Consider the following 20,978-nt stretch of genomic DNA (forward strand, 5'->3'; position numbering starts at 1 on the left):
GGTGAGTCCATGAAGTTGGTTCGAACTCTTTACTAATACGATTATTCGCCAGTCGTTGAACCTAAGACGGGTCTGGGCTTCTAGGCTGCTCACTATTACCTGGGCCTTGACCTCTCTTGAGGGACAATGAAGCCCACTTGACAATGTCACGTGCTCAAGGTGGAAAATATGAATAACAAAAAGATACAAAGTCTGTATTTCGATAAAACACTGGACACTAAATGGTTATTTACCCTAAAAAAATTATATATTCTCAATGTCTATTAAATGACCATTAATTATTATTAAATTTTTTAGTTCATTTGCAATTTGTGCACTATAAGATAATTACAAATATTAGGCCAAATAAAACATTAATTCATTTTTTTTTGTCAAATTTGATATAAAATTTACACCATGCATAATATGGACTACTAGAAGTCATTTTGACAAACCATTTTGTTTAATAAGTTGATATACAATTTAGTTTCATAAACGACACATCACATGATTACAAACGATATGCCAACTGATGTTGAAACGACAGGAAAGTTCATTCAAAAGAAAACATCACATAGCTAGTTATTTAATTACAAAGTATCCACGTAACTAAATATTTAGGGTGTGTTTGGAAAGCCGCCTACCTTTGTAATTAAAATCGAGTGTAATTTGATGTAATTACTAGATTTGACATGATTTTTTAACCAAGCAATTTACATAGTAATCTTATAATTAGAGGTAATTGAAGTGCCTCATTCACAATCTCAGTTTTTCATAACTTCACATAAGAATTGAGTGTAATTACACGGTAGTTACAAAATATTATCAGTTTTAAATAATTTTTTTACATCATATTATTTTACTATATAATCGTTATCTTACTAAACATGAAAATAGGAATTCACGTGTAATTACCACTTGACATCCAAATACACTTTAAATTTTAAAATAGAGCGTAGTTACTTATCTAACAATTACATAATCACTTCTAAATACGCCCTTAAGATTAGGAATTTATAAAAATGGCCAGAATGAATAAATGAAGGAATGGGTCATGGTCATATATATTTATATTATTTTTGGTAAGATATCTCGTACAAAGTCAAGTTACATATATCATGTTTTTGTTTTTTTTATTATAATTTATTGAAAATGTACTCATTTGTTACCTTATATTTTAAGAAAATACAATTTTTTTCTATATTCTTGATAATGATTATTGAGTACTTTGTAATTTAAAATCGTACATACTTTAATACCTTATGATATTAATAATGGTAAAAAGATAAAGTATGTACAATTTCAAAATTTAAGGCACCTAATTATCATTATTAGAAACGTAATGCACCAGTATTTCGCTAAAACTCAGGTACTAAAATAGGTATATTCCCTTATTTATCTACCATCATTTTGGCTCATAAGGAGCTTATTAGGAGGGTAACATGTAACGAAACTCAGATTCATAAGGCTGAACTTCAACCATCTTGTTGATGGGAGACTTTGCTTCTCCATTGAGGCATTCCATTATCAATCTTTTCAACGACCCACAACGTGGCAATTGACTATAAATCCATTCCAATAACGATTCCATGTCATCTGCGAAATCAGACATGTACCATTGAAGAAGCTTTGGGACAACAATCTTTTTCCTGGTTGTAACTCCTACTGAAGCTTCCAAATACTCTACTTTTGCTCTCTCCATTTCGTTGACTATGTTATCTGGGGTATACACTCTTAGCTGCAAATACAAGTCTATGTTTCATGATTTCATCAACTATATAAACCCAATTTGGGAAATTTTGTATTATGTAATCTTTTCATTTTAGTTATGGTGTGGGGGGGTATTGATGCACTTACAGCTGGTGAGGACCAAGTGCCTCGGCATAGAGCAAAGGTAACATTAGGCTCAGGGTACCCCAGACCATAGGCATTTCGGAGTAACACTTCCTTTTCATAAGCAGGCCCCTTCTGATTAAGTTTCAAATCCAAAACAAGAAAACACAGAAAAATTCTTTAGAAATTATCTTATAAATGGACAAAAGATTGTTCTTTAGCCAACTAGGAAAATAAGATTTAAAACTTACATGTTTTGCTTTGGAAGGATACCGGAGAATAAAATGCTCGATGGCCAAAGCATTTAATATTATACCACCTACATTCAGTGTAGCCTTTTTTTTTTTTTTAAAAAAAAAGAAAAAAGAAAAAATCATAGTCAGCATGATTATGTTATATGGAAAGTGATTTTTTCACCTTATGTGATTATAATTTTCAAGATAATATAGCATAATTCTGAAGTAAAAAGTAACATTACCTTATTCATTAGTTGCAGCAGCTTCTCTTGTGACGTAGGCAGTCCATGCTCTAGAAATGCCTGAAAATTAAATACAGTAAAAGTAACTATTAATTACCATCTTTAATATTAAACTAACTCTGCTGCTTTGTCAGTGTTTTTTTAAATTATATTTTCCTGTCTTTACTTTGCTGAAGGAGTCTTACAGTACATGCATTATGCAGGCATTATAAACGTTGATCCAGAACGCTAGCTTCTGTTTGTAGGCCAAGAATGTCAAGTCTACACCACAGAGCTTATGCATCAAAACCCTGAATTTGAACCAAAGCAAAGACATGTATAATAAGAACAATAGTTCAAGTCATCATTGGATATTCAAATTCTCATAATTTTCTATTTGAAAAACTTGTAAACAAACCTCAGTTTTCTGAATCCAGTCAAACATTCTGAAAAGCGGGTGATATCTATGGATGAGCTCGTGATTTGAATAAAGTTCTTGTAAGGACCAACATCTCTTATATCCAAATCTGGCAATATGCCATAAGGGTCAGAGAATGAGGAGTTGTAGTTGAAAAGAAATGTAGGTGGTTTGCAGTTGAATGAAGTCTTTCCTATGAACCCTTTTGAGTTCATACAAGAAAGAGTAAGTTTCGGATTAATTGGTGATCCTTCTCTGTCCACAGATGTCTGGTTTAGCTCAAGAAAAATGCCTATTAGACACTTCAGCAACTCTTCTGAGAGTTCATTTGGTTTCATAATGTAGCTTGGATTGTCTACCTTCCCCCTTCTTCTCCTTCTCCCGCTAACTCTCCTTGTTAACTCAGCAATTTCTCCTGCTCAACACACAAGAAGTCGTTAACAAGAAAATTTTTTGTTTTAAAAAACTGTGTTATGTTATATGAGCAAGAAGTTTATTACTGTTGGAAAACGAAGATTTGGTGTCTGATGCAGAACTCAACGATGCTCTTCTATCCCCACTCACTCTTTCTTTTCTCGAGACTTCATAATTGTGTGATTTTGATCGCTGGTCATCAAGCACTGACCGAAAACTTTTGGCTTCGGACAACAAATGATTCTGCTGCCACACCCTCTTTTGATGCTTTAAATCTAATTCACTGCCTTGTGCTCTCTCTTGGTATAGCTGCAGAGTTATCTCATCAACTTTTCTTTCCAACAAATAAATCTCTTCCTCCACCATCACTATCTCCGAAATTAGCACCTGAATCTGCATTTGATTTCATACAAAAGTCTCAATCTGTAAGGCAGTTTCCATCAAATCATATGTATTAGTTCTCTCACACTGAAATTAATACTTATTCATATGGTTACATGTATGTATACCTGAGGTGGCAGATAAGTGGAAAAACTTGGATTTGAAAGCAAAGGCCCATTGAGGGCATAATGCAAAACATTTCTAAGTGTTTCCTCTCCTTCTAGTTCTGCTTGCAACGTCTTAACCTGTAAAGACAATGCCTATATTTAGTTTTTTTTTTATGTCAAACTTGTTTGCTATTCTTAGACCAATTCAAATATGGATGTTCTGGCTTAAACAAGAAAATCCCAGGTGGGGAACGACATAAAATAACCAGACCTCTTCTTCAAGAGCAAGTCTCCTATGCTGATCCTCACTTCTTTGCATCAGAAGCTCCTCGAATTTCATTTTTCTGTTTTAACAGAAATTAAGGAAGTGTTACTATTTGAAGAGAAGTTGCTGAGGTTATAAAGAGGGATCTCTTATTATTAAGATAACAGGAGGTAGTAGAGGTGGTAGAATCGTGGGAGCCATTAAAGGTAGGTGGAAGAGAACCTAAGAAAAGGAGGGAAACATGAAAAGGTTAAAAAAAAGAATAAAGAAAGAAAAAGAAGTAAAATACATACTCATTAGATGAGATGAACCTCAAGTGGCTGCGATTGGACCGTTGGAATTAATATTATTGGTAATGTTTTGTTTTGGGGTCATTTAATCTGACGTATTGCTGTGGCATTTCTTCTTCACATGAAATATCTTTCTTTAAAGAGTTTGGATATATAAATATATTTGTATTTGAATTCATAAATTAACAATTTGGCAGTGCTGGGGGGTGGAGACGTGAAGCGCATGAACATTTAACAGAGTAACCTAAAAGTTTGGAAAAGTTAATGACAAATAGGTGGGAGACCCACACCATTTCCGAAACAACACAAAAATAAAAATACGAATAGTCAATACAATTCCAAAAATTATTCATAGCACTTAAAGCATTCGCCGTCTGTGGGAATCGAACCCACGACCACGTGGTTAAAAGCCACGCGCTCTACCGGCTGAGCTAAGACGGCTACCTGAAGTAATCAATTTCATATACTTAATTATAAATGTAAAGATTGAAAGCAATTACGTCCCAACCCCAACAAGAATAGTGGATTATAGTTGACTTTTGTTAAGAAGGCCAATTTTTCTAAAATGTATGACTTAAGTTTTTAAATTTTCTTTTGTAACCCTTACATTACCAAACTTACTAAATGTGTATCACATAAGTATTTTTAATTAGAAAATAGTTTACATAATGCGCAATAAAAATTGATTTATAATCCAATTCATTGTTAATTAACTGAGTTATAAATTGCTTTTTGTTTGGCTATAAATAGTTCTGTAAATAACTTTCCAACTAAAAAGTCTTATGTGATACACATTTAACAAGTTTGAGGACCTAATTGATCATTTTCAGAAAATTGATTGGGGACCTCTAGTGATATAAATCCATTATATAACTTGTTGGGGTTTTATGCCCTAATTAAAACTCAGTTTCTTTGTAATCTCATTTATTATCAATAAAAGAATATAAATTATTTTTTTAACTTGGTCAATCACTTTGCTCGCATGTGTTTATTTTCATGATTATTTGTTTAATATAAACTTTTATTAAATCCTGAGCATATAACTAATCATATTTATAATGACGTAATCACAGTGGAATATAAATATGATTATATGTTCAAAATAAGTTAGTCCTAAAATTAGTCAGTGCACATGATTTAGACTGACTTGCCAATTTACGATATGATCTACTTACACATTGTAGTGTTATGTTCTTTCCAGAATATTAGCAAAGTAGATAAGATCGGATGTATTTGTTACATCGGACTGGACCAATATTGATAGTAGATAGGATAAGTAAACATATTGTTATTATCTATTCTAGTCATATCATATAGTTGACCATAGGTCAATTCAATCTCAATTCTGAGTGGTTAGTATTCCAACTGATTGTATTATTTGAGTTCTTTAACTTGTTCGTTACCAACTTACCCTACGAACTAGCCCATACTTACATCTTGGGAACTCAGTAGTATAATTGAGTGGGAGTGTTAATCATAGATATGAACATCTATAGCTTCTGATGAAGAAGTGAAACGATGGTTTCCTTTTAGTTTGGTTCAAGGTGTTAAATGATAAATATCTCATTTCAGTAATTAATATTAGTTTACTGAATTATCATTTACAAGGAACTAAGTGTTTTAAAGATAAAATACAATGAGGGGTAAAACGGTATTTTAGTATCATCTCATTGTAGACCGTCTATAGAGGATTGAGGGACAATTATGGTTGTAACAATGGATAATTAATAACGTAATTATATTGCTTATAGAGCGTTCTATGAATTCAAGAGTGCAATTCAGAGTCTTTAGTGGAGTAATAAGTTAGTAAATTTATTTGTTAGATTTATGATAACTTATTAGAGCTTGATTTCATAGGCCCATGATCCCCACTGTACCTTGGATAAAAACATCTAGGTAGTCTCAAATAATTGATTTAATTATCAATTAGAATTATCAAAGTTGATGATAACTCTACAAAATAGAGTTATTTTCCGAATTTTTATGTGCTAATTGTTGCTTAATTCTTGAGTTTTTAATTTATTTATTAAGTTTTAAGTAATTTTGAATTTATTAGGTTTATTTTGATTTTATATGTTTTTGTGTGTTTTTATAGTTATTTTGTTGTAAAATATTGTAGCTAATTATTTAAATTATTGTTATTTAGTTTGGGGTAAAAAAAATGTTGTTTTATTGAAACTAAATGTTAAATTAAATTAAATTTTAATTAATATTTTCAATGAATTAATATGATTTATTGGATAATTGAAAATATTTAATTTTGATTTAATTTATGTTTATTTTGTTAGGGATTTTGGTATAGTTTTGCTCTTGAAAAGCAAGAATAATGAAGAAAAAAAAATGGCATTTCAAGGAAAAGAAAGTAAAAAAGTTGGCATTTTCCCCACATGGCCCAGCTACTCCCTTAGGCCCATGCACTTAGGCCCAGGCCCTCCTGCTGCTGCAAGCTCTCCAGCCAGCCTACCAACCGAATCACTCCATCACCTCCCAGCAATCAGCAGCTTCCATTCGATCTCACTCCTTCCTAGCCACGTTCAGCTGTTGCCAGCCGTTCCACCATCACCACAAGACCCACACGTGAAGCTTCTGCCAGCAGCTTCCCAAGCCTCCACGCTTCAGCCTAGGCCCACTTGGCCCATAAAGCCTAGCCGAAATCATGCCTGTCCCAGCCACCAAAATGGCTGCCATTTTGGTTTATTTTTTAGCCCAACAAAGCAATTGTCCCCTTGTCCCATTTGTTAAAAATACAACATTTTTACCCCACTTTCTACACATTTTACCCCAAAAAATTATTATTACACCCTATAATTTACCCCTATTTGCCATATTATAATCAATTTAATTAATTTAAATTGATTATTTTAATACCTCATTTTAGCTATAAATATGGAGTTTTGAAGACCATTTAGGGTGTTCATTTTTAGGGGAGGGGTTACCATACGCCCTGGTTTTCCCACGAGCTGTTAGGAAGCTGAGATACGGCCTAATCATGAGATACGGCCTAATCATATCTACCACGTGAACATCCCCAAGACCGGAGCTGCCGTAGAAGGTTCCTACCTCCTCAGCTCGAGGTAGCCTAAGGGTTCGCCAAGATTAGACTGAGTGTGGACTCTAAAGGCCACAGGTCGAGGGAAGCACCCAGCTCGTGGTACGAGCTAGGGTTAGAGGCTGTGACCTTTTATAAAGTCAACCACGCAAGGTAAATGTGCATATATCAGACATCACGTGTCTGATATATCCCTGACTTCTCGGATACGCAGCATGAACGTGCGCATTCAGACACCCACGACTGAGTTGGGCCGTGCGGCCCATTATCCCCCTTACCTATTGATTAGACCACACTTCATGTGTCAGGTTTTAGGAATTAATCATGAATGTCACAGAGTTGACATGATAGGTAAGAAGGTCACGGGATGACCTTCTTACCAACTCCCAGGTGCCCGCTCCTATAAATATGGAGACCCTGGGAGTTACAAAGGGTTGGATTCTATTATGTAAGAAATGCCCTGTAAAAGAATACCAAGCCTATAGCAATAATATTGACTGGTGGAGTAGAATGATTTTAACATTTGAACCACCTAAAAATGTATTTGTGTCACCATTCCATAAAATAGATCATTCATCTATTTCAGTTCAACATAAGCACTAATCCCTTCCTCTTATCTTCTTAATTACCTGTTGGCGAAGAACCGCGTCAACAGTTACCATACCAAAAGTTCTACACATTTCAAAACCTCTCTATTCTCTTCATCTTCTTCTTCTTTTTGGTTATTTTCTATGTATTTTTAGAGGAAAATTTTGGGGGTTTCTCCTCCAAATTTTCCTATTTATGTTTGTAATTTTTAGTTTGTATTTGCTATTTTAGTTATGAGTTTCTAATCTTTTTAAGATTATTAAGTTGATGATGAAACAATATGTAACTAGATAGTGTTTATTTTGTACGTTGATTTCCCATTTTGTGCAACAAAGTTTGTGGAATTTTCTTCTTCAAATATTTTCTTTCATCTTAAATATCATGTATTTTGGATTGTTAGCACATATTTGCACTTTGTTCTTCATTAGTGCAAAAACATAATATTCTTTGTGTAAGATGTGTCATTAAATTGTACACATCCATGCTTAGAACAAAAATATTATGTTTTGCCTTATAAAAAATGTACATTGATTTATTTGTCATTTCATTAGATTGATTTACATTAAATGCTTTGAAATTATAATTTTGAAAAGTGAAGAAAAATCCTATATTTTTAGAAGTAATTTGTGCTTAAAATTATACATCTATTTAGAAAATGATAGTTTGATTTATTTTAACTATCACTAAAACTTGGGAATCAATGTACTTTTAAATATTATTGAACTTATATTTTGTGGATTCTATTATCTTAATAATCTTATTTTACTATCTTGATTTCTATTATTAATTTATGTTTATATATTGTCTTTAATATCTTTATTATTATCTTTTAGTTTATTTTCTTGTCACAAATTCTCATCAATCTTTGGAGCTAGGTTAGAATTTATTAATTTTGGTTTAAAATAGTTTTCTTTTTTATTTTAGACTACTCCTTTGGGTTCGATCTCGTGCTTACAAGAAAACTATTCTATAAATACAATTCGTGCGCTTGCGAGTATAAATATTTAAAACATACCCGTTTTGGGTCCATCAATTGACCAGATCAATTTTGCATAGTTTCACAAAGTTATACAATTTTGAGAAGAAAAGAGAAATTATGGCAGATTTATTAATTAAGATAAATTGGTTCTAAATTAATAAATAAGTTTAAATCAACGTTCAAATTATAAATAATTAATTTGATAAAGGATTTAAATAATTATTTAATTAATTAAATCAGTAGAAATAATACAGACCTTGATTTTAAGTCCAACATGCTTATAATTAAATGAGAAATTTCACGAACCTAAAGCCCATGATAATTTCGACCTAGAGCTATTAATTGACTATTATTTTAATGATTTTTTTAATTAAATAAGTGACCTAATTGAGTCTATAAAATGAATGCTAAGTGAGAAATAAAAACACAAGTTTAGATTTCTGAAACACAAGTTTCTGATAGGTTTTAGATTCTCTCTAAACATAAGTCATTTTCTAAGCCTTATTGTTATTTTCTCTTCTTCTCTATGTATCTATCTCATGTGTTGAGAATTGCCCACTTTAGTCTAGGTGATTCTAAGGATACTTTGGAAGACTGTAAAGAAAATGAAAGATCGGTTCAGTTTCTTGGTACGGGTTTGAGAAACTGAAGGAAGAACTCATTCATTTCGCTGCGTATAGTGTAAGTATTCTTATTATTATTTCTCTTTTGAATTTATTTTTAGAAACATGTTCTAGGTTGTCTCATATTAACTTGTTTAATATTATATCTACATGAAAATAAATAAATATCATGTATAAGTTTCCTAATATAACTACCATCTTATTTATTTTTAATCAATAACAATTTATTCTCTTTTTGTTTACTAAACACTTTCTTTGTAGTAAATTAATATATAGATATAGGGAATAACTGCAATAAATCTATTATTTTTGTGTGATCGGCATTGCAAAATCTCATTTGTCCATGTGGATTACTTTGAATACAAAGTATACTTAACTAACAGTGGTTAGTTAGAGGTGGTAAATGTTGTCATTTTTCTAGACATAAAAATATGGCAGCTCATGTTGTAGCAAAAAAAGGGTTGGGTTCTCTTTGTGAGGATTGAGATTTGTTGCCAAATTGTGTTCGAAATGTTATATCTTCCGAATTTATTTGATAATAATATTCCCATGAACTTTTCAAATATTTTTAAAAAAAAAAAAAAAACTAGCAGTGGTCACATATAAGTAAGCTACAACCGCTCACATGACATCTTTCTCTTTTCTCATTTATTTATTAAAATAAATGTTTTTAATTGTTTCTCAATCTTTTAAAATTGTGTTTTTTCTTCCAGGTTTTTAGATTAGAGCTTCATTGTACTTTCTCTATTGATCTAGGTTCTTGGAAAAAGTTTGATTGATATCTGCAGATTTGCAGCAGTTAATCCAGGCTTTCCTCTACATTCTTTCCGATGTTAGTTTTATTTCTTCTGTTTGTTTTAATAATTTTGTTCCTTTAATCATCGTCTTTTTTGTTCATCAATTTCAATCAGGGTTTATTTGTGGAATTTATTGTTTTTTGTTCTATCTGACCAGTCATTCATCAGTCTTACCTCTCTTATTGACTTGAACAAAATAACTCATATCTTCCCTACCTTCACTAACTCATTTAGAGATATAGAAATTTGATTGTAGGTTATAACTGATCTTTTTATTCCAAATTTTTTTGGGGTTTATTATTGGAATCCTTTTTCTTTTTGGTTTTTATTTTGGTGTTTTTTGTTTTTCTTGGTTTTACTGTGGTGTTATTATTTTGAGTTGGAGATCGATGTCGTGTGGGAGGTTGTAGCTTACTCAAATATGAACCTTCATTAGTTAAGTAAACTTAAAATATATATTCAAACTAATCCACGTGGATGGACGGGATTGTAATGGTGCAAAAAGAAAGATCTACTGCAACCATTCCCTATAAATATATTTTAAGTACAATTTTAATCAAATTAATTTTTAATATTATCAAAATATTCTTATATTAATTACATAATATATCAAAAAAATTTAAAATTGATTTCGATGATTTTCTAAAGGGTTTATATTTTTTTAGACTCTGTGTTTTGTCTCATTATCTGTTTGGACCATGTATTTTGTCAAATTACTTTTTGGACCTTATGTTTTGTAAAATGGTTCAAATAGAACCTTAAACCCGATTTTGGTCAAATTTTCTCAACTGAAATCACAAATAATTCACTAAACTAACAATTCAGAACAAAAATAAAATCATTCAGCTTAAAGACTGTGTTGTTATATTCAATTTTTTCTTCATAAAAATTGAGTTTATGGGCCTATTTGAACTATTTTACAAAATATAGGGTCCAAAATAAATTTTTTAAAACAAATGATCCAAACAGGTAATCAGAAAAAGCACACAGTCCAAAAAGATATAAACTTTTTTCTAAAATTTAAAGTTATTTTTTAAATAGTTTTAATTAATCACAAACTTAAAATTTTGCTGCTTTTTTCCTTATTGGGTTGTCTTCAATTTAAACAATAATAATCATTTTAAAGCCTTTTAAATTATTAATCTAATAAATTTTAAATACAAAATAAGAAGATTAAAAAAACATTATTAATATTTTATAAAGTCAACTATACGATCAAACACCATAAAATAACTAATTTTATAAATATAATTTAGAAAAATAAAAATATAACATATTATACTATTAAGAAAATGAATACTATATTTAGATATTCCTATATTAAGAGTTATTAATATAGCTTTACTAAAATAAGGAAAGACTTATATTAATTAGTATATATAGGACGACTAAAAAAAATGTGTGGTTTATATGGTTTAGAAAAACTTATAAATTAGTTTTATGTATTCATTCTCAAATATCCCAAAAACAAAGAGAAGACAAGCTTAGAGAGAGAAAAGCTTTTAAGAGAATTTTTGTGAGAAAAAAATTCTTGGGTATAATTGGGGTGTGGGTTGTGAGAAGTGTTGTAAACACTTTGTGTATTTTTTGTTTCTCAGTTTCAGTAAAAGAATTACAGCAGATTTAGACATTTTTTTGCGTGTGTGTTATTTCCGCTATTATTTTTTATTCTCACTAATCTGATTCATAAGAAAATTCGCGTAATTTTTTCCCAACAACTAGTATCAGAGTTGTGGTTAGAAATTCTATCTGGAAGTCAGATTTGAGTGGGAGCGATGGCAGCAGACGAAGGAAAGGTGAAACTTGAGAAATTCGATGGTGCAGATTTCGGATTTTGGAAAATGCAGATCGAAGACTACTTATACCAGAAAAAACTTTATCAACCTCTCTCAGAAAAGAAGCCAGGGGGTATGAAAGATGAAGAATGGAATCTTCTCGATAGACAAGCCCTCGGAGTTATTCGATTGACGTTGTCTCGCAATGTTGCTTTCAATATAGCAAAGGAAAAGACCACGGCGGGTCTTATGGCAGCACTCTCTAATATGTATGAGAAGCCATCAGCCTCAAACAAAGTTCATTTGATGAGGCGATTATTCAATTTGCGGATGACGGAAGGCTCATCGGTAGCTCAACATCTAAATGAACTCAACACCGTCACAACCCAATTGAGTTCAATTGGAATTGAGTTTGACGAAGAAGTACGAGCATTAATACTTTTGTCTTCTTTACCAGACAACTGGAATGCTACAGTCACAGCTGTGAGTAGCTCATCGGGAAGCAATAAGTTAAAATTTGACGATGTTCGTGATCTAGTTCTCAGTGAAGAGATCCGACGGAGAGAGTCGGGTGAATCATCAACCTCTTTAGTATTACATACAGAGTCAAGAGGGAGAAATTCAACTAGAGGGAATGGCCATGGAAGATCGAACTATCGAGGTAAATCCAGAGATAGGAGGTACAAATCTAGGAATCCCAATAATTCCCAGAGCTCGAAGACCATCGAGTGTTGGAATTGCGGTAAGATTGGACACTACAAAAATTAGTGCAAGAGTGCACCGAAAAGCCAAGATGGGAAGGCAGAAGCAAATGTTACTTCTACCTCAGAGGGTGATGATGCGTTGATATGCTCTCTAGAGAGCAAGGAAGAATCTTGGGTGTTAGACTCTGGAGCATCATTCCACGCTACTTCAAAGAAAGAATTCTTTGAGAGGTATGTCTCTGGAAACCTTGGAAAGGTATACCTTGGTGATGACCGACCTTGTGATATTGTTGGTAAAGGTGTAGTGAAGATTAAGTTAAATGGGTCTGTTTGGGAGCTGAAGAATGTCAGACATATTCCCGACCTAAGAAAAAACTTGATCTCAGTAGGGCAGTTGGCTAGTGAAGGCTACACTACAAACTTCCAAGGTGATAATTGGAAGATTTCAAAGGGTGCAATGACGGTTGCTCATGGCAAAAAGAGCGGCACACTTTACATGACAGCAGGTGGGTGCTATTCAATTTCAGTTGCAATAAGGAATGAAAATTCCAATATGTGGCACCAGAGACTTGGCCACATGAGTGAGAAAGGGATGAAACTCATGCATTCGAAGGGAAAACTCCCAGGTCTACGATCAGTTGAGATAGACATGTGCGAAGAATGCATACTTGGAAAGCAGAAGAGAGTAAGCTTTCAGACAAGTAGTAGAATCCCAAAGAAGGAAAGATTAGAGCTTGTTCACTCTGATGTTTGGGGACCAACGACTACATCATCCATTGGTGGGAAACACTACTTTGTGACTTTTATCGATGATCATTCTCGGAAGGTATGGGTTTACTTTCTAAAGCATAAGTCCGAAGTGTTTGAGGCTTTCAAGAGATGGAAAGCTATGGTTGAAAATGAGACAGGTCTAAAGATTAAAAAGTTCAGAGCTGACAATGGTGGTGAATATGAAGACAACATATTCAAGAAGTTTTGTTATGAGCACGGAATCAGAATGGAGAGAACCGTGCCAGGCACACCTCAACATAATGGTGTAGCTGAGCGTGTGAACCGAACATTGACAAAAAGAGCGAGAAGCATGCGTATACAGTCAGGTTTACCAAAGCAGTTCTGGGCAGAAGCAGTCAACACAGCAGCTTACTTGATTAATCGAGGCCCATCAAGTCCACTAGAGCACAGAATACCAGAGGAGGTATGGAGTGGAAAAGAGATAAACCTATCACATCTAAAAGTTTTCGGTTGTGTAGCTTATGTGCATATTAGTGATCAAGGTAGGAATAAGCTTGATCCTAAATCTAAGAAATGCACTTTCATTGGCTATGGCGGGGATGAGTTTGGCTACCGTATTTGGGATGATGAAAACAAAAAGATCATTCGTAGTAGAGATGTGATTTTCAACGAAAGAGTGATGTACAAGGACAGACACAAAATTGACGCTATTGACTCAGAGCATAGTGTGCCAATATTTGTAGATGGAGATTATGACCCAAATAGTTCTGTGACAGAGTCGATTGAGACAAGTCCTCAGGGAGAGAAACTTGTTGGACAAAGCGGTACACAACAGTCTGGCACAACGCTACCTCCTACTCCAAGTCCTGTATTGAGAAGGTCTTCTCGACCTCATGTGCCTAATAGGAGATATATGAACTATTTGTTGTTGACTGATGAAGGAGAGCCTGAATGCTATGATGAAGCATGTCAGACTAGTGATGCAAGCAAGTGGGAGCTTGCCATGAAAGACGAGATGCAGTCTTTGATTTCCAACCAGACATGGGAACTAGCTGAGTTACCCGTGGGTAAGAAGGCACTTCACAACAAATGGGTGTATCGGGTGAAAAAGGAGCATGATGGCTCTAAGAGATATAAAGCCCGATTAGTAGTCAAAGGATTTCAGCAGAAGGAAGGAGTTGACTATACTGAGATTTTTGCTCCTGTTGTAAAGCTCAATACTATTAGATCAGTGTTGAGTATTGTTGCCATTGAAGATCTTCATCTTGAACAATTAGACGTGAAGACCGCATTTCTTCATGGAGACTTGGATGAGGAGATATACATGCATCAACCAGAAGGTTTTTCAGAGAATGGGAAGAAGAACATGGTATGCAAACTTAAGAAGAGTTTGTATGGCCTAAAACAAGCCCCAAGGCAGTGGTACAAAAAGTTTGACGGTTTTATGCACAAGGAAGGCTTCCAGAAGTGCAACGCTGACCACTGCTGCTATTTCAAAAGATATAGGTCCAGTTATATCATTTTGCTACTTTATGTTGATGAAATGTTAGTAGCAGGTCCAGATATGGATGATATCAGAAGGTTGAAGCAGCAATAGTCAAAAGAGTTTGACATGAAGGACTTAGGTACAGCAAAGAAGATTCTTGGAATGCAAATCACAAGAGATAAGCATAGAGAGATTTTGCAGTTATCTCAGTCAGAGTACATCAAACGTGTTTTGCAGAGGTTCAACATGGGCGATGTCAAGCCAGTTAGTACAGCATTGGCAAGTCATTTTCGCCTATCCAAGGGTCAGTCCCCTGAGACAGAGGAAGCCAGAGATTTCATGGCTAAGATTCCTTATGTGTAACGCCCTGGATAACCAAGACCGTTACACTGTGTGTTTAAAATAGTGCAAGGCTTGCTAATCAAGTCATTCAGACAAAGTGTAAACTCTATACCATTATCAGAGTAGGAATAAAAAGATTTTGGTTACAAACAGGCTTTTTTCATTAAAAATGATGATTTAATACATGGAGACTCGAAACAGGGTTTAGATGTCTTAGTTACAACAAATTCTAGAAGTTACAAATAGTTCAAGCCACTCTAATGGCAAAATATACATTTTAGGTTTCCGTTCTTGTACAACTTGTCGACCGTGGCGGCCGAGCAGCTGACAATGTACACCTCGCCCCCAGAGCTCTCCAACTCATGGTTGATTCAGCCTACCCTTGCCTTTACCTGCACCACGTAGCACCCGTGAGCCAGGGCCCAGCAAGAAAGCATAATAACATAGCAAGATTAACATCAATAATTAAATATTCCACATTGCATAATCAGAAATTCATCAGTTCATAACACTTATCCACGTAGTGATAACAATTGTCATCCAGACAGTCAATCAATTATATTCACAGCACAATATTCACGTTCATAACTAATAGATTGTCATATCCATCAAATAATATTCAGGGTTGACGCCCTTAGTCGCACCCTCTATTTAACACACTGTCTTCGGCTCAATAGGGCCGCCCCCAGTGTAATACTCACTGACTCCGGCCAGCTTAACTGAACTCAGTGATAAATAAGCTGCCTCAGCTCCCAGTGGCCGAGCCGCGCCCCAGTGCGCAAATAATGATTCCGACACCCTTAGGCCAGTAATCGCATGTCCCATGGCGTAATAACACCATCTCACGACATGATATACAAATATTGGGAACTCTTAGTCCCATCGTCACCACATGACTAATCACATTTACACAACAATGCATACAAACATAGGGAACACTTAGTCCCAGCCTAACCACATACTCAGGTGCAGCTTTCTTACCTGTATCCCAAGCTTCCGATGCCCCAAAGCCGCGAGCACGGTCCTCTAACCCGAGCCTCACCAAAGACCTAGTCACAACACAAACGAAACATCCTTTATCACTAACCAATCCAAAACTACTTCCCGGAACCAATCCCACACTCTCGGAATCCCCAAGACCTTAAAACAATACCCCGGAGACATCCCCCAAACCCCTGGAGCAAAGGCCCAAAGTTGCAAAAATTCATGCCCTGAAATTGGCCTTGTGCCGCGACACCACTTTCTTGTGCCGCGGCACCCATCAGTCAGGGACTCCACGCCGTGGCACACAAAACCCGTGCCGCGGCACGCCTTCGCAGCCCAGAATTCTGGGTTTTTCCTTCGCGTTTTCCCGAGCTTCAACCTCTCCAAATCACCCCAAACTCCATCCTAAGTCCCAAAACCAACTCTAAACCCTTAATAAACCTCACAACAACTCAAAAACATTATGCTCAAGCTCACTCACACCTTCAATCCTAAAATTCACTCTTGAATTTCATACTTAACAACTCAAACCAGAAAATTAAGAACAACTTGAACTCAAACACAAACCACACTCCAAACTCCCTAAACCTTAACAGAAACAAGCCTAATAATCACACAGAAACCTTACCTTGAGTGGTGAGTCCAACCTCTAACTTTAAACCTCCTTCCCCTTTGATTACCCAATTCTGAGTTCATACAAAACCAGCCACCAATTTGTTTCAATTCACACTTATCAACCAAAAATCAGACTTGAAACTTACACAAATTATAGACAAACCCTTACCTCTGAGTAACCTTGATTTATGCTCAATTTAGTTGCCTAGAACCATCAAAGCTCCCCTCCTAGGTCTCCCAACTTCAGCTTTCCTCTTCTTCTCTTTTCTTCTATCTTTTCCTCACATTTCAGCATAAATCAATTCCCCACCAAGTGTTATACGTGACCCCCCTTTCCTTCAGCTGAAGTAATCCAATTCCTGGCCTAATGGCTACTTTACCCTTCCATCTATTTCCCATTCCAACTAAACCTCAAGGCCCTTTTTGTCATTCCTACTTCCTTACAATTCTACCACTTCCTTTAACCAATCTTGTTACTCTCTATGATTACTAACAGCTACACAAGTTACCAAACCACCGGTTACCAATATCTCACAAGAACTAAATTACAAAATCCCCAAAATATCCCTAGGCTCCTCCCGAGCCGAGTATAAAATCCCGTTGTGACTTTTGAGTTATCTAGCTCTCTAGGACCGTCTCGGCACGTGCATCGCATTAATATCACCACACCCACGTGGTACAAATCACATCACATAATTATCACACGTATGCCCTCAACGGGGTAGAATTATCACATACCATAATACACATAATCATGCATCTCAAATACTCAAATAGTCATATGACATGCTTAAAATCATAATCATGCGTCTTAATCATTAAATTCACGCATACTTCCCATTATGCCCTCCAGGCACGCTAATCAAGGCCCTTAAGCCTTATTAGCAAATTTGGGTCGTTACAACTATTCCCCCCTTACAGAAATTTCGTCCTCGAAATTTTATCTGTACTACATTCCACATAACTGACTCCAAACACTCTGGTCATTCCTTGACCTTACTGTTCTAGAATGTTACCTTAACTCAAGGTACAATTCTGTTCTTTAAACCTTTTGCTTTCTATCGCACAATCGAACTGGTTGCTCCCCATGGAGTAACTCCACCTTAACTGCAAATTTCCTATCAATCAATGTATGAGTTTCCCAATTCAATCAAGCGTTTCCATTTACTTTAAAAAGTGAATTTCCACGTTCCAATCTTTTAATAATCCCAATGATTCCCTGAACTATCTCCGGATCCAAATATGACATCTCACTTATCTCATTCCAGTGAACGGATGATATACAATCTTTATTACACCCCATCTTATCAAATGCTCTTCCAACATCTGGATAACTCCCTTTTTCTTGGATTTACCATCAGTCTGAAAGTAATAAAATTCATCAGATTCCGATTCTCTATTCATCGCCTTCCTTAACCTTCCCAAGACCTGAGAATAAAATAAAGTCCTCTCTTAATGAAATTAATTCCTAAATTCCATGGAGGCTTACCATCCGTCTCCCTTAGAGTTCCGAGTACTGGTCAGTTGTATCAATTATCCTTACTGACAAAAGCAAGTTCTCCCCAGACGCTGGTCCATGATGACCCAACCATCATGGTAGTCTCTCTACGAGACCTTTCACGACATTTCCTTATTCCCATTATAACATACTCAAAGGCTGCGATGCCTATCACAAACTACTATCAAGTTACGATTTTTTTTTTTTTTTTTTGTTCCTCATTCACTGTATTCCTCTCCACCTAGGCCTCCAATACAAAACCTTCAAATTGTTGTACCTTTTTCCTAATATCCGGATGAAAAGACCAAAAGAGTAGTATGAGATTCATTCAGAATTTCCATGTAATTTCGGTGTCCATCAGAGTCCAGATTTGGTCCTTATATCACTATAAACTTACACATAACACGGTAGGATCCTTTGCTAATTCAATTAAGACTTGCCTTTAATTCCTTTCATCTGGGATTTCCTTAACTATCGTTCTTGTTCCTTTATACGATGATAATCCCAAGTATCCACTGGCTATTAAGCAAACTATAAATTTTACCCCAATTCTAGTCGAATCCTTTAACCAACATCACGCATAGACCATCACTTCCTCCTGCCTTGAGGTGTCGTAGCAACTCAACAATTGATTCTAATCTGTAAGAAGACATGGAATTTAACCCAACCACATGTACCATCTTGCTCGCCTAGGGAAACTCTCATTTCCCAGGCATTCTTCAACCCTAATGACGTTCCAACCAGATTATATCATTGTGCCGTCAATCCAGACAATCACAAGTTCAATTCAGATATTCTTTGAATACTCCTTTCATCTATCTCACAGAAATAATTTGGCATTGACCAAACCCTCAACACATAACTCAGCATCCTCAGTACTCTTATCCAATACAACAGCAACCCCTTGCCTATCCTCTTCCCTGATTTTCAACTGGTAATAACCAGATCAAAGATCCCTAACTGCACTCGACCTCTAGCTGGTAATAACCAGATCAAAGATCTCTAACTATTCCTGATCTCTAGCTGGTAATAACCAGATCAAAGATCCTTCCTGAAGTATGTCATCCTACTCAACAATTAAGACCTTAACTCTCACCGTTTGGTTAAAACCATTCAATACAGCGTCTTTAGATCTAATTCTATCACTGAAGCCAATCTTGTCATCACTCCATCTCTTTACGCAGACGTACTTCATGACGAACTTCTTGGATACTCATCTGGAATCCCACAAACTAATCCAGTCTATCTTGTCCCACTGATACCACCCAAGTAGTATCTGTTACACTAGCTAGGGTTCTGACCTTTCCCCTACAACAGATTTTCCACTCCAGTTACAACTGCTAAACGCTGCGAGGATCTCCCCTTTTAAACTTAAGAGTTATCACTCTTTTCATACATTCCATCACTATTCCCTATACTTAACCAACTCTTCATACTCAAAATTCTTATGTTATAAATGTCTTTGAGGATACCTCAAGTAGTAGCTAATGTGTTCATTGGTCTTAGTGTGCTTCCAATCAAATCTCTTTCATATCTGATCTCTTCTCTTCCTGTAGCTTAACCTTAAATACCTTCGAAGAATGAAATTAATACCTTCTGAAACCTTACCCCTGACCCTGCTACTTAGTCACGATGTCATCAGTATGGTAGTCGTTCACGTTCTACCTCAAGCTGGGGAGTGCTTAGCCCTATCCCAGTGAATCTGAATACAACCCATCCATGTCATTTCTCTATTCTCTGCCTGTTAAACTTGCCCATATTATTGAAGTACCAAGCAATTAGGAACCCTTACTGTTAACATATCACACCCCTCTCGGTACAAGTAATAATTTCCCGAGATGTCTCTTTCCTTGATCCTTATCTAGTAATAACCAGACCGATAATCAACTCCTGAAGACACCGTCCTGTCTTGTAACGAGGCATTTAAACTCTTCATCCCTAGCTGGCAATATCCACGAATCCCACGACACATTACTCTACCCGATTCGCTCATAAGTCACATACTTTTCCAGGTGACTCGATAATTCCTTAAACCAACCTAATATCATCTCTCATTGCGTCCCTGATACCAACTTCTTCCATACCCAAGTTCCAAACCGTGCCCGAAAGCTGCATTCTCATCTACATCCTTGTTGACTAATTTAATTTCCATTCGGTCCAATCAATATTCTTCAAGGGATACTCATGACTGTCCAGGGTTGTCTCTTATATAACATATTAACTTTCCTCAACAAATACTCATCTGAATCCTTTCTAATAGTCGCATGGTACCAATCCTTTCAACTCTTTCCCCAACCAAAGCAAAGGCTATCCAATTCACTGGTTACCTCTGGGAAACTAACCTTGAGCTTTAGCTGAGTAAACTATCCCGGTCTTCCCCGTCTTGACAGCCAACCTGTAAAACTGAACCCCCTTCCTGTCCAAACCAGGAGCCATAAAACCACCAAAGGTTCTCATTCTTCCAATCACTGAGTAGCCACACTGACTACATTCCACAAACGAAAATATCATCACATATACTTCTTTCATTTTAGATAATGAGGCCCTTTCCCTACTGCCCAAGCACAGACAACCATCTCAGATTTTAATTCACAAATGACTTATTATTCCCGGCTTCATCCATTTATACCATAATCCAAAGTGGACCGACCAACCCACCAAA

The 20,978-nt window shown here is 35.5% G+C and overlaps 1 protein-coding gene and 1 non-coding gene across 3 annotated transcripts; both read right to left on the reverse strand.

Annotated features, from left to right (window-relative positions):
- Positions 1 to 1,227: 1,227 nt before the first annotated feature.
- LOC133798409 (uncharacterized) lies at positions 1,228 to 4,079 on the reverse strand. Of its 2 annotated transcripts, XM_062236681.1 has the most exons (9): positions 3,861 to 4,079; positions 3,611 to 3,727; positions 3,188 to 3,494; positions 2,688 to 3,102; positions 2,481 to 2,580; positions 2,291 to 2,350; positions 2,064 to 2,147; positions 1,837 to 1,947; positions 1,228 to 1,717 (listed from the first exon to the last, which is right to left on the reverse strand). In XM_062236681.1, the coding sequence occupies exons 1-9, from the start codon at positions 3,927 to 3,929 to the stop codon at positions 1,409 to 1,411; spliced, it is 1,572 nt and encodes a 523-aa protein (XP_062092665.1). In that variant the 5' UTR covers positions 3,930 to 4,079; the 3' UTR covers positions 1,228 to 1,408. The 2 variants fall into 2 exon arrangements, with proteins under 2 accessions (XP_062092665.1, XP_062092666.1); XM_062236682.1 differs by lacking the exon at positions 3,861 to 4,079 and having other exon boundaries at positions 3,188 to 3,524.
- A 433-nt stretch (positions 4,080 to 4,512) lies between these two features.
- Positions 4,513 to 4,585, reverse strand: TRNAK-UUU (transfer RNA lysine (anticodon UUU)). The gene has a single exon. It is a non-coding gene; the product is annotated as a tRNA-Lys (tRNA).
- Between the last annotated feature and the right edge of the window lie 16,393 nt (positions 4,586 to 20,978).

The sequence above is a fragment of the Humulus lupulus genome, chromosome 8 (genome assembly GCF_963169125.1).
Source record: "Humulus lupulus chromosome 8, drHumLupu1.1, whole genome shotgun sequence".
Taxonomy (NCBI): Eukaryota; Viridiplantae; Streptophyta; class Magnoliopsida; order Rosales; family Cannabaceae; genus Humulus; species Humulus lupulus.